Source organism: Saccopteryx bilineata, chromosome 2, assembly GCF_036850765.1.
Source record: "Saccopteryx bilineata isolate mSacBil1 chromosome 2, mSacBil1_pri_phased_curated, whole genome shotgun sequence".
NCBI classification, from domain to species: domain Eukaryota; kingdom Metazoa; phylum Chordata; class Mammalia; order Chiroptera; family Emballonuridae; genus Saccopteryx; species Saccopteryx bilineata.
This window is the reverse complement of record NC_089491.1, coordinates 349234415-349248288: the sequence shown is the minus strand read 5'-3', so window position 1 is coordinate 349248288 and position 13874 is coordinate 349234415. Positions and strand designations below refer to the sequence as shown.

The 13874-nt window shown below is 40.6% G+C and overlaps 1 protein-coding gene across 5 annotated transcripts in view; it reads right to left on the bottom strand.

The window, feature by feature from the left end:
- The window catches only part of CDC27 (cell division cycle 27), a 78364-nt gene extending 67484 nt beyond the window's left edge, over positions 1-10880 (bottom strand). For 4 of the 5 annotated variants that reach the window (XM_066262679.1, XM_066262680.1, XM_066262681.1 and 1 more), the window contains exon 1: positions 10562-10879. In XM_066262679.1, the coding sequence (XP_066118776.1) occupies positions 10562-10588 (27 nt within the window). In that variant the 5' untranslated portion in view covers positions 10589-10879. Of the gene's footprint in view, positions 1-10561 lie in introns of all 5 variants that reach the window. The other variant, XR_010729469.1, reaches the window with a different exon arrangement.
- Positions 10881-13874: the final 2994 nt, after the last annotated feature.

Genomic DNA, 13874 nt, shown 5'->3' with positions numbered 1-13874 from the left:
AGCCACTAAATACAAATAGGACCTGTTTAAAAGGACTGTTTGATCACTATATACATGATCCTTCCCAAAGTAAAGCCACCTAAATAAAAGGCTATGCTAAAACAGCCAGAACCCCCAATAAAATGTTCTCATATTTCCTGTTGATAACTCTTCCATATACCATGGACCTGAGGTTCCTACTCATTAGTTTTATTTCTCCTAATAGCATTTGCTTATGATGGATATCAATAACAGCATTTTAGAGTACAAAGGTAGGTATACTGTTACTGTATGAGGAAATGTTTTTACTGATTCCATCAAGACCACGAATGATAAAGTAATGGGGGGGTGTCTTTTTTAACTTTTCTGAACTCTAAGGCTCTACTACTCATTCATTCAATAAATATTTACTGAGTGCCTAAATATTATATATAAATAAATATTACTGAGGCCACTTTCTAGACTCTAGGAGTGCAATAATTAACAAATAGTACATGTTCTCATGAAGTACCTTTTGGTACTCCTATATAGATCTGTGGCTATCAACCCTTGCTTACTGGTAGTCTACCTCAAATTCACTGAATCATAATCCCTGGAAGTTGCAGTTGAGTTTTGATATCTTTATTTTTAAAACTTTTTGCTGGTAATTAAGCATTCAGGGTTCAGAACCATTCTCCATTTCTAGATAAGTAGTTCTTCCTCCTTTTGTAGCATACTATTTTGAAAAACTTATAAAAGCAACAGGGCTCCACAGAAAAAAGCGCACGTGTGTGCGCGCGCACACACACACACACACACACACACACATACAGAAAATCTGTATAGTGTTAGGTGTTCACAGATATTCCAGTCCCTTAAGAAGCTGATGAGAGACAGTATTAGAGTCTGATATATGATAGGTGTCAATAAATATTTGTGGAATTAGATTTAAATTAAAAAATTTTTTTTAATAGAGAGAGGGACAGACAGGCAGGAACAAAGAGAGATAAGAAGCATCAATCATCAGTTTTTCATTGCGACACCTTAGTTGTTCATTGATTGCTCTCTCATATGTGCCTTGACCATGGGCCTTCAGCAGACTGAGTAATTCCTTGCTCAAGCCAGCGACCTTGGGTCCAAGTTGGCGAGCTTTGCTCACACCAGATGAGCCTGCGCTCAAGCTGGTGACCTCGGGGTCTCGAACCTGGGTCCTCCGCATCCTAGTCCGATGCTCTATCCACTGCGCCACTGCCCGGTCAGGCTGGAATTAAATTTAGATATAGTACTCCCCATTATGTTCTAAGACCTCCCAGAGGATGCCTGAAATAGCAAATAGCACCAAACCCTACAGTATATGTATTTTTTGCTATACATACATACCTATAATAAAGTTTGACTTATAAATTAGACACAGTAAGAGATTAACAACAGTAGTAAATAATAAAATAGAACTGTAACAATATACTGTAATAAAAGTTATGTGAATGAGGTTTCTCACTCTCTTAAAGTATCTTATTGTACTGTACTCATCTTTTCACTTAAAGGAAGCACTTACGGCTTCTCTCTGCCATATCTGAATTGCCAGCATCACTACTCTTGCACTTTGGGGCCATTATTAAGTAAAATAAAGGTTACTTGAACACAAGCACTGCAATACTGCAACAGTCAATCTGATGATGAAAAGGCTAAGAAGTGACAATTGAGCAGATAGTGTGTGTACACTGTGAATATTAGACAAAGGAATGACTCACATCCTGGGCAGGATGAAGCAGGACAGTGCAAGATTTCATTGCAGTACTCAGAACAGTGCACAATTAAAATAACTTATGAATTGTTTATTTCTGAAATTTTCCATTTAATATTTTTCAGACCATGGTAGACTATAGGTAAGTGGTGGTCTCTTTTACTATACATAAAAGGAGAAGAGACAAGTTACTGATGTAGAAAGGTGCTTTCTTCTTTGCACATTAGAGATTACGTACTACAGTGCTAGTGTCTTGAGGAGCGCTGTTGCTGCTATGATTAGGAGAGGTGCTCTTTGTTTGAGATCCAAACTGCCCAAGGTCATATCTGTGACCTTGTATGGTATACATGAAATAACGTATTGGTAATTCAATTCGGAAACAGTATAGATTTTAAAAAGTTTTACTATGCCAATTAGTGAGTCACTATCATTTATAGAATTGTACCTAAAGAAAGGTACCTAGAATCTATCCCCTTTTCTAGTCCCAGGCTACAATCAACTCTTCTTTCCTTTAAACTCTTGCTTGCAAGCTGTTCTGTAATCCTTCTTGTCCCTTAATTATTGTCCTCAAACAAATATAATTACTGCTAAACAGAAGACTATAGTGAGAGGTTTGGGGTCAAGTCCACATTCCAGGATTTACTAGTTCTGTGTCTTAGGCAAGTAACTTCATGTGTTTTAAGTTTTGGTTCCTTCATGTAACACATAAGACTCCAGTAAAGTACGTAATACTGTAGTTCCTAGCACATACCTAATAATAACTCAAAAGTTTTAGCAGCTGCCATCTTCATTATTACCATTATGTCTTTCTCCTTGATCAAAACTTTCTAATGATTCCTCTTGGATAGCTCCACAAAACTTACAAAATATCTATCTACAGAATAAACCACAAACTCCTTAGTAAACTACTCACTTCCCATATCTGGATTTAATCTTCCTTTTTTGGCTCTGTTTTCACATCTCACCAAAGTTGTCCATGGTCTAGAACAGGGGTCTCAAACTCAACTCAGCATGTGGGCCACAGAGCAAGATCACAGCCGTTCGGCGGGCCGCACTAGGTCTACAAAAGGCAACTGTTACGCAACACTTTTCTCACTGCAGTTGAAAACAAAAAAAAAATCAGTACAAGCACAATCGTACATGCAGTTTACTCAGTGTCACAAAACGACCAGAAACTGTAGTTCGCATCACAACTGCTGTTAACTAAGCTAATATCTAGCTAGGATGCTAGAGAAATGAAAAATACAAGTAGGCCCCTAGGCTTACTTAATTTTATCCAAAATATTTTGAACTTTGTGGATTAGTCTGCGGGCCGCACAAAATTGTTCGGCGGGCCGCGAGTTTGAGACCCCTGGTCTAGAACAAGAAAAAGCTTCCACAGGTCCCTAAACATCCACTGTATTTTATTGTTTCAGAGTTTTTGCTAACACTGTTCCCTCTGTTTGGGCTGTCCTTTGTCTTTAACTTGTATCTCCTGAAATTTTAGTCATCCTTTCTTTAAAATTCACTTTACATATTCCTCTACCTTTCATGAAGACTTCATTTGATCTATCCCATGTAATATTAATTACTCCATCCTATGGAGTTCTAGGTAGTTTGTTTTTTTAAAACATTAGGATGCTTATTAGATTTGGTTATATTATTTGATTAACTAGCTTGAAACCTCTTTCTTTCTTTTTTTTTTAATTTTAGAGAAAGAGGAAGGGAAAGAGAAAAACATTAGTTTGCCATTTCACCCATTTATGTGCTCCGACCAGGGATCAAACCCACAATGTTGGCATATTGGGATGATACTCTAACCAACTGAGCTAATCAGCCAGGGCCTATGTTACAATTTCTGAAAGACAAAAACCAGATTCTGTTTTCCTCTAGAATTCTCTGGTTATCTCATTTAATGAATTATTTCCCTAGTTATCCTAGATAACTTCCCTTAAACATACTGGTAATGACTATTGAATAAAATGTTTGTTGAATGAGTGTTTAAGAACTCTGAATCTATTTTCCATTTACTGACCTACAAACTTTCAGAAACCCAATCTGGAAGTAAAACACAAGTTAAGACATTCCTACTATAATTAACTTTCTCTAATATGAATTAAAGGAAATATTAATATTGACAATATAAAATACAAAATAACTAGTTATTTCTTCTTGACACAATAAGCAAAACATTAAAAAGCAAAGGAAGTGCCTGACCACTGGTGGCGCAGGTGATGGAACATAGACCTGGAATGCTGAGGTCCCAGGTTCCAGACACAGAGGTAGCTCGCTTGAGTACAGACTCACCCAGCTCTGTGTGGGCTTGCCAGCTTGAGTGCAAGGTTGCTGGCTAGAGTGTGGGGTCATCAACAAAAGTGTCACAACTATGAACTGAAGTTTCTTATCACTCCCTTCCTCCCTCCCTCTGTCTCTCACTTGCTAAAATAATAATAATAATAATAATAATAATAATAATAGCAGCAAAGGAAGCAAGAATCTGTTAAAGAATTATGGGTCAGTCTGACAGAAAGGTTGGAATAGTTCAAGTTTGGGAGTACATAATAAAATCTCTTAATGATGTGATCTATAAATACCTGGAAGATATGCAGGTTTTTCTGGTTAATAACAGCACAGATCATGTCACATACTTCCCTCCATACTACTCAATTTATCTTATCATCTTCCTTAATATGCCTACCACTTTTGAAACACATTATTCTTCCACTCAGTAAACATTTACTGAGCATCAACTTTGTTATATGATCCTGATTTCAGTAAAAAACTTAACCAACTTAAGAATATCAAATTCTGTAGGTGGACTGTGCAAAGCATTAACCTTTTGGATTTCCAGATTTCTTCTGACAATAAGCACCTATTAGGTGACTGTCATTGTGATCATTGTGCTTTTGTTTTTTTATCAAACAATTGGGAAGCCGACCTTAGAACAAAAATATGTGGTGTTGGTAAGGGGTAAGTTAAAGAGCAGATTTTTATATACACTACAGAATTACTAACATCTAACCCCCATCTCCTCTATGTTATAACATAGCTAAGAAAAGATAAAAGGTAATATGATAAACTATGAGTGTTCTCTTCCGAGAATTTCAACATTTGAACAACATAATAACTCAAAAACAAAACAACAGGCTAAAGGGTAATGAAAAACTTTAAATGTGTCCCCTTCCTCAAAGGATTCCCCATTTATTAAATGGCACCACCAAAATAAAATCCAGGCAGCCATCATTAAACCACTACCCCACCCAATCAATTTCTGTTTTAGTGGTTCTAACTTCAAAACACCTCTTAAATTTATCTACCTCTTTCCTACTACACTGCTACCATCTTAGTCTATGTTACCTTCATCCTAAGGCTTTTTTACTTTTGCCTCCCTCCTCCCATTACATTTCTCATACAGTATAGCCAGAGAGATCTTAACATCTACATAAGATCACATCAACCTTCTGCTGAAAATCCTTCAGTGGTTTCCCATTATCCTGGCAATGAAAATGGCCTTCCATTACTATGCAACTCCATCCACATTGGCCTCCTTTCAGTTCTTCCAATGCCAGGTTCTGCTATGTCTTAGGAACTCTAAGCATTAAGAGAAAACAGCACATGCTGTTTTCAAATTACAGTACTGTTTCCTTTTCAACCTTCAGATCTCAGCTTCAATGTTGCTTGTTCAAAATGCTTTCCTGACAGCCTTTGTAAGTTTTAGAATGTCTTCCCTACTCTTCCGTGCTTGGCACAAAGCGGGTGCCTAATATTCTTTCTAATTTGATTTTTCACTGAGGCTGCTTCTTAACTTTTTGCTATTTTGCATTACTTCCTTTGGTGGTCCAATTACAAGCCTGACACCCGAGTGTTGGACAGGACCCTGCTGTAGGTCTCTCTCTGAACACATTACTTTTAATGCCCTTCTTATCACAGTTTATAATTATTAATTTGTGTTTACTTGTCTAATGCTTTCTCTATTAACAGATCATAAGCACAAGGGCTACATCAGGACCCTAGTCCATAAAGAAGTGAAATTATGTATTTACAATAACTTCTTCCTCCATTCCCAGTCCCCGCCTAAAGCTTAATTTTTCAGTTCAGGTATTATGTAGCAATGTCTTCAAGATACTATATATATTGTACCAATGGACAAAAAAAGGGACCACATACTAAACCTAACAGACAAGCTCAGGGAAGGCCTTCATGGCAGGTCTCATAAACTTAGAGATTGAAAATAACCATACAGGATGGTCTGAACATAAAAATTCCTAAGTAAAAGAGAATCATGGCAGGTAGTCACATCCTGGGCCTGTATACCTTCCTTGACAAAGGTCAGTCTTTACTTTAATCAAGGCTGTCTATTGTTTTTTTGTATCTAAGTCAACACACCCTTGGAATACCAGAGTAATCCGCTTTCTCAAGACCCTCTAAGGTTGCAACTTCCCACCAGAGCATGAGACCACAAAACCCTTCATTGTTATCTTGTTCCCAAATACCATCTCTATGTTCTATAAATGTTAATTGTCAACTATTCTATACCCACCAACGTAAAAGATGTCTGTTTTACTCTTTACCTAGTCTCAGAGATTTCCCTGCTTTGCTTTCTCCTGCACTCTTAATCTACCAACGAATTATTTCATGTAATCCCCCCCCCTTTCAGCTCCTTCTTTGATTCTAATGTATAAAATAAGCAGTGAAACTGCCATTCTCTGGAGCATATTCTCAATCTGTTGAAATTTTGCTTTTAGGCATTTATTGTCAGTTTGGCTCAAATAAACTCACAAAAATTCTCTACAGCTATGGATGTTTCTTACATCAACATATTAAATATAAGGTAACCTCCTATTTTTCAAAAGAAAAATTCATAAAAGAAATGTTTCAGCTAACCTAAATATATAAAAATTTTTAATGGAAATCAAATAGTGAATGCCTACTGATTTATCAATTTAGTTAAAATACTTTTAAAATCACAAAATATATTTAGAAAAATCTTTTTTTATTTTCATTGAATAGAACAATTTTACTAAACTGTTCACATACACCTTTGACATCAATAAAGCCTTGGGGGGGTATCTAACACAATTTTTCTAAATATATCACCTTCAATTTTAAGTTACTTGAAATATAGTATTTGAATTCATGTTAGTTGCAGTCCCTGTACATCTTACCCCAAACCCAAGTACTCCTTCACTATCTAATGACCTCTGAAATATTAGGTGTATAGTACCAACTTACTGTACTGCTTGTTAGAGTGACTTTTATATGGCTTTTACAACTTCATCCAACATATATATATATATATTTTTTTTTTTAAGTGAGAGAGAGGGGTGGGGAAAGGGAAAAAGAAGAGAAGCATTAACTCGTAGTTGTGACACTTTAGTTGTTCACTGATTACTTCTCATAAGTGCCTTGGGAGGTGGGGGAGGGGGGTTAAGGAAGGAAGGGGGTTGTGGCTCAGGCAGAGCCAGAGACCTTGGGCTTCAAGCTAGAGACCATGGGATCATGTTGATGATCCCATGCTCAAGCTAGTGAACCTGCACTCAAGTCAGTGACCTCAGGGTCTCGAACCTGGGACTTCCGTGTCCCAGGTCGATGCTTTATCCACTGTACCACCAGCAGTCAGGCCATCTAACATTTCTAACTGTGAATTGATAAACCTATTAAAATGTCTTTGCTTTTTTTGAATAATTTCATCAGGTGAATTTTATAAACTCCCAAATTAGCACCGATTGAAGTCATTTAGGCTAGTGTGTCTGTCCCAAATAGTTATATTAAAAAATTACACCAGAATTTCTGCTTCATAATAGCAAAGATTTTTATAAAGACTTGTGAGGGACCCAAGTTTTGCCACCACAAAATATGCCTTTTTAAGATATTGATTTTAAGCTGGTTAAGAAACAAAAGACTCAGAACCTTTGACTCTCTTCCTTTACTTGCCTAAAGGAATTCAGATAAAGCCTCACCAGGCGGTGGCGCAGTGGATAGAGCGTTGGACTGGGATGCAGAGGACCCCGGCTCGAGACCCCGAGGTCACCAGCTTGAATGCAGGCTCATCTGGTTTGAGCAAAAGCCCACCAGCTTGGACCCAAGGTCACTGGCTCCAGCAAGGGGTTATTCAGTCTGCTGAAGGCCTGCGGTCAAGGCACATATGAGAAAGCAATCAATGAACAACTAAGGTGTTGCAACATGCAATGAAAAACTAATGATTGATGCTTCTCATCTCTCTCCGTTCCTGTCTGTCTATCCCTCACTCTGACTCACTCTCTGTCTCTGTAAAAAAAAAAAAAAAAAAAAAAAAAAAGGAATTCAGATAGAAAAGGAGCTTCACCTTATTTATCATCACAATATAAACTAAATGCAGCAGAAAGTGAGAAACCTAGCAAAGCCTGTTTGTTGAGCTTCCTTCTGTGTTCCATTGTTTCTGAGTGGCCCAGCAAGAATTTGTTTCTGACATCTTTTGCTCTTTCTTGTCTACCTGTGAGTTGCCTATTTTTCCTCTGAAATCTCAGACCCCTGTGCCCCCCCTCATCTTTGACCAGAATGGCATATATACTTCAATTGCCCAGTGCGTCTTCAGGTACTATTCTTATGGCACCATCCCAAGTACATCCATCATAAATTTTGGGCATTTTCTTCTGTTACTCTGTCTCATTTTAATTTGATTATTAGCCTAGCTAGAACAACTCAGAAGGTGGAAGAAAGTTGTTTTTTGTACCCTACAGACAAGTAACACTTTTCTAAGAGAAATAATTTCGAGAAGGACCCTATATTTAGGTTTACATTGTTTATCAAACTGGCTTTTCCACGTTAAAACTTGAAAAAAAAAAAGCAAAAAACAGTTGCATTCACAGGCCTGCTTTTCTCTCAACTTTCTTCTATGGCTAGTAATACCACAAACCGTGAGGCATTCCAAGAAAGGAAACAACTTTCCATTACTCTCATTCCTTCACAAATACATAGTTTAAAAAAAAAAGATAGTATCTTATTTATCTGTACTATTTTGATTTTCTTCCTTACTAATTCTTTCCCATTGTCAGCACTACCCCTAAATAGCTGATCTTTATCATCGTAGTCAAAGATGCTTGCTCCTCCCATTGCTCCAGATCCCTTTTGGAATGGCTTCTTCTTATACTATAAATCACAACCAAAATTCTCACTTAGCTATATCTTAAAACTTCTTACCACCATCCCTAAATCTAATAGACAATGGTAGTATGAAAAAACCCAAACAAACCATATTTGATTCTTAAGGCATAAAAACCCCTAAGAGCATTACTGCCAAGAATACTTGAAGGAAAAAGAGGAAACCCAAGGGGGTACTATCTATTAATAGGCTACATACTTCTTTTATTCCCCATGCTTTTATACAAGTTGAAATTATAAATAATGTTTATAGGCTAGCAATACAATGAATTTATCATTTTAGAAGCCTTTTGGGACAAGAGGAGGGAAATGTATCCATTATTAAGATGAAATTACAAGTATGTGAAACAAAATTAAACAACCTGAGTGGTCTACCAATCCATTTAAAGTAAAGATAGCAACTACTAATTTCATGTTAGGCCTCAAGGAAAAAAAAAAAAGGAAAAAAACCTTAAAAGGGACTTTTTACTAGTAAGAGGAATTTGGATATTAAGAAATAGCTTTGGAAGCACTGGTACAACTTACAAACAGATAAATTTCCTAATACAGAATCCCATGTTATATTAATTCAAACAATAATAGCTGCTATATGTAATGAGCTGGACAAGAAGTCAACTAGGAGAAATGGGTATTTCATCCTTTGATGAAAAAAAAAATGAAAGTAGTGACGCATTAAAATATTTACTATTTGCTATCACAGGCCTAATGGTAATATGAATTAATTTCTAAAATCACTTTGCTTTATAACTTCAAAATGAATAAAGCTCACGACTCAATGACAGTACTTGATAAAGGTCAACTCTTCTAATCTAGTCAAAGATCGAATGGTGGGTTGAAAGTCTCCCAGACCTGGTCCATCACCAAAGGACAAAAGATTCAGTTTCTTCAGATGGCAGGGGGGGATGACTTGGCACTGCATCGCACACCTAAAATCCCACGGGGTTTCTTCCGTGCCCTCCCAGCACGGTGCGTCAAAGCATACCTTGGTGTGGTAGCGAGAGTTAAATTATGGGAAAGCCATTACTTGTCTTTCATTTCTTGAACACCGTATACGCATACACTAAAATACTCCTGATCTCCATCAGCATGGAAAAAAGCTAAGATTTGCCATTTCCACCCCCTCCCCTTGTACGATAGGTGCTCGCACCTCAGCACTGGGCCTCGGAGTTCTCTTCTTAGATCATTGTTCAGTGGGAAAATCACTGAGTGAGGAAAGCAATGTGGGCTAGAAAGTCTCTTACCAAAATATAAATTAGTATTAAAAATACCGATCCTACCATCCCTCTACCCTCTCACATAAAACAAAAACAAAACCATCACCCGCCCGCCCCCCGCAAACTTGCCCCACCATTATGAAGATCGTACAAGCTCTGATCAAATGTGCTTACCACTCATCCTTTAGGTAACAGAGCACCTGGAGCGGGCTCCCCCCCCCTCATCCGGGCCGAGGCCAGGCCCCTAGACTGACAGGAGGGGCTAGCTGGACGTCGGCACGGAGGAAAAGGGAGGTGATATCGCCGAACGCCGTTCACACCAAGCACAGAAGTAACACAGGGTCAGGGGTAACGCGGCTCAGGTTGTGGGCAAGGCCTCCGAACTGACGAGAAGTAAGGCAGGACCCGGCAAAGGAGGAGGCGGGAGAAGCAGCCCGGCCTAGGCCGCACCAGGCCGCAGAGTGGCCATACGCGGCTTCCTGGCTAGGGCTGCGAGCCAAGTCTCAGAGAAGAGGGTTATCATTACCTGGAAGGGTTCCTGCAGCACCGTCATCCTTGAGGCTCAGGCCGAGTTTGTGCAGTGCCTCAGGCCCACCCCCGCAGCGGCTCCGGCTCGGCCAGCCTCGGCTCATTTAAACTCACCAGCGACCGTTACCGGGGGATGGGGGCGGCCGAGCGATTGCCGAGCTCCTCCGAGCGGGACGCGGAAATACCCGAAGAGGAGAGATCCGCGCGGGAGCCGGACGAAAAATCCCGAAGGGAACCGGAAATATCCGAGGTAAATCGGTCGAAGAGGAGTTCGTTTCCGGAAATTGTCGAGGATTACCGGAGAATACCGAGTCTGACCCAGAGCGTAAGTTTCTATTCTAGGCCACGCCTTTACTCACGCACGCCACGCCCAATTGGCCGCCCTAGGATGAGCCACGCCCAAACGGCAACCAGCAGGCTGGGTGTGACGTGACTGAGCTTATGGGGGCAGGGTTACGTGGCCTTGCTGCTGTCTGGTTTCGCTGCTCAGCCTTTCTGTATTGGTGCATGGTAGATTAAGCAAAGGGTAAAACTAAGAGAGTTTGGGGCTGGCTTTAATTACTCAAGAAGTATTTGCCTGTTGATTTTAAGTAATTCATCCGTTCTAGAAGTTCCTATTTCATGGCTCAGAAGAAAATAGGAAATTTGGAAGGATTGCTGCCCTCCAAAATTTTAGTATGGCCCTGTCTTCAAAGAGATTACAGTCTGTTTTAAGGGAAGAGCTATATTATGTAGTGACCATTATAAGTGATGTAAAAATTCAGAGGAGAGGGAAATTAACTGGGATTAGGATGAGGAATCTTTCACCGAAGGAAAAAAGGGAGACAAACTGGATTTTGAAGGATTAGAATTATTAGAAAAGGGTGTATGAAGGGACGCAGAAATGAGAACAGTCTGGTAAGAGTTAAGGCATTAACTGGAAATATTTACTTAGGTGAGCAGATCATGAAAAATCACAGAAGGCAGGCAGAAATTTTTATTCTTGGTAGGGGAAGCATTCTGGTGTGTTAGAAAAACTGTGGAATTAAAAATTCAGAGGCTTGAGCCTGACCAGGCGGTGGCGCAGTGGATAGAGCATCGGATTGGGATGCGGAGGACCCAGGTTCAGGACCCCGAGGTCGCCAGCTTGAGCGCAGGCTCATCTGGTTTGACCAAAGCTGGCCAGCTTGGACCCAGGGTTGCTGGCTTGAGCAAGGGGTCACTCGGTCTGCTGTAGCCCCACAGTCAAGGCACATGTGGGAGAGCAATCAATGAACAACTAAAGTGCCACAACAAAAAAAAAACTGATAATTAATGCTTCTCGTCTCTCTGCATTCCTGTCTGTCTGTCCCTATCTATCCCTCTCTCTGACTCTCGCTCTGTCTCTGTAAAAAAAAAAATAAAAAAAAATTCAGAGGCTTGATTTTGAATTTAACCTTTGGCACTAATTAGTGTTATATCCTTAGGTAAGTTACAGTATGTCTGAACTTCTATTTCCTTACTCTGAAAAAAATAATGATAAAGAGAATTAAATGTATTAATGTATGTGGCTATATCTAACTCACAAAGTAGGCTCTCTCAAATTTCCTTCCTCCCGCCCTGGCCGGTTGGCTCAGCGGTAGAGCGTCTGCCTGGCGTGCAGGAGTCCTGGGTTCGATTCCCGGCCAGGGCACACAGGAGAAGCGCCCATCTGCTTCTCCACCCCTCCCCCTCTCCTTCCTCTCTGTCTCTCTCTTCCCCTCCCGCAGCCAAGGCTCCATTGGAGCAAAGATGGCCCGGGCGCTGGGGATGGCTCTGTGGCCTCTGCCTCAGGCTCTAGAATGGCTCTGGATGCAACAGAGCGACGCCCCAGAGGGGCAGAACATCGCCCCCTGGTGGGCAGGCCGGGTGGATCCCAGTCGGGCACATGCGGGAGTCTGTCTGACTGCCTCCCCGTTTCCAACTTCAGAAAAATACAAAAAAAAAAAAAAAAATTCCTTCCTCCCTTTGCCCAAAAATGTGTGAACCAGAGAAGTATTAAACTTTTTTTCAGTAGATGAGGAAAACAGTTTTTGTAGGTTAATTTTCTTTCTTTTTGTGTGTGTGACAGACAGAGAGAGGGACAAATAGGGACAGACAGACAAGTAGGGAGAGAGATAAGAAGCATCAGTTCTTCATTGTGGCTCCTTAGCTGTTCATTGATTGCTTTCTCATATGTGATTGGGGGGGGGTGACTACAGCAGACTGAGTGACCCCTTGCTTGAGCCAGTGACCCTGTGCTCAAGCTGGATGAGCTGAGCTCAAACCTACCACCTCGGAGTTTCAAACCTGGGTCCTCTGCATTCTAGTCTGACAGTCTATCCACTACACCACCGCCTGCTCAGGCTGTAGGTTAATTTTCTAGTCAGAACATCTCTAGACTGCATGTATTTGTGGTATATTTCACTATGTGGAAATTTCCCTTTCTGATTCTCATGTTTTATGCAGATAAAATCAAGTTAAAATGGTTACTCCCTTCCTTTGGGTGATGTTGAAAAGAAGTCTTTTTTATTTTTTTGTTTTTATCTTTATTTATTGATTTGAGAGAGAGAGAAAGAGACAGGAACATCAATCTGTTTCTGACCAGGGATGGAACTGGTGACTTCTGTGCTTCTGGACAACGCTCTAACCAAATTCGGCCAAGGTGGGAGGGTTTTTTATTATTATTATTATTATTGATATTTTTTCCTGAGAGAGAGGAAGGGTAAGAGTGTGAGTAGCATCAACTTGTAGTTACTTTCACTTTACTTGTGTGTTGGCCTCATACATGCCTTGATGGGGACCGTGCCAGTGTCCCCTTGTTCAAGCCAGTGACCTTGGGATTTTCATGCCAGAGACCTGTGGGCTCAAGCTGGAGAATTTTGGGATCATGTAGACCAGGGGTAGTCAACCTTTTTGTTTGTTTGTTTTTGTTTTTATTTTCTGAAGTTGGAAACGGGGAGGCAGTCAGACAGACTCCTGCATGCATTTGAGCGGGATCCACCCGGCATGCCCACCAGGGGGCGATGCTCTGCCCATCTGGGCCCTTGCTCTGTTGCAACCAGAGCCATTCTAGCGCCTGAGGCAGAGGCCATAGAGCCATCCCCAGTGCCCGGGCCAACCTTGGTCCAATGGAGCCTTGGCTGCAGGAGGGGAAGAGAGAGACAGAGAGGAAGGAGAGAGGGAGGGGTAGAGAAGCAGATGGGCGCTTCTCCTGTGTGCCCTGGCCGGGAATCCAACCTGGGACTCCTGCACGCCAGGCTGACGCTCTACCACTGAGCCAACCGGCCAGAGCCTTACTCACATGTTTGAGGACTTGGTGCTAGCTGTTGATT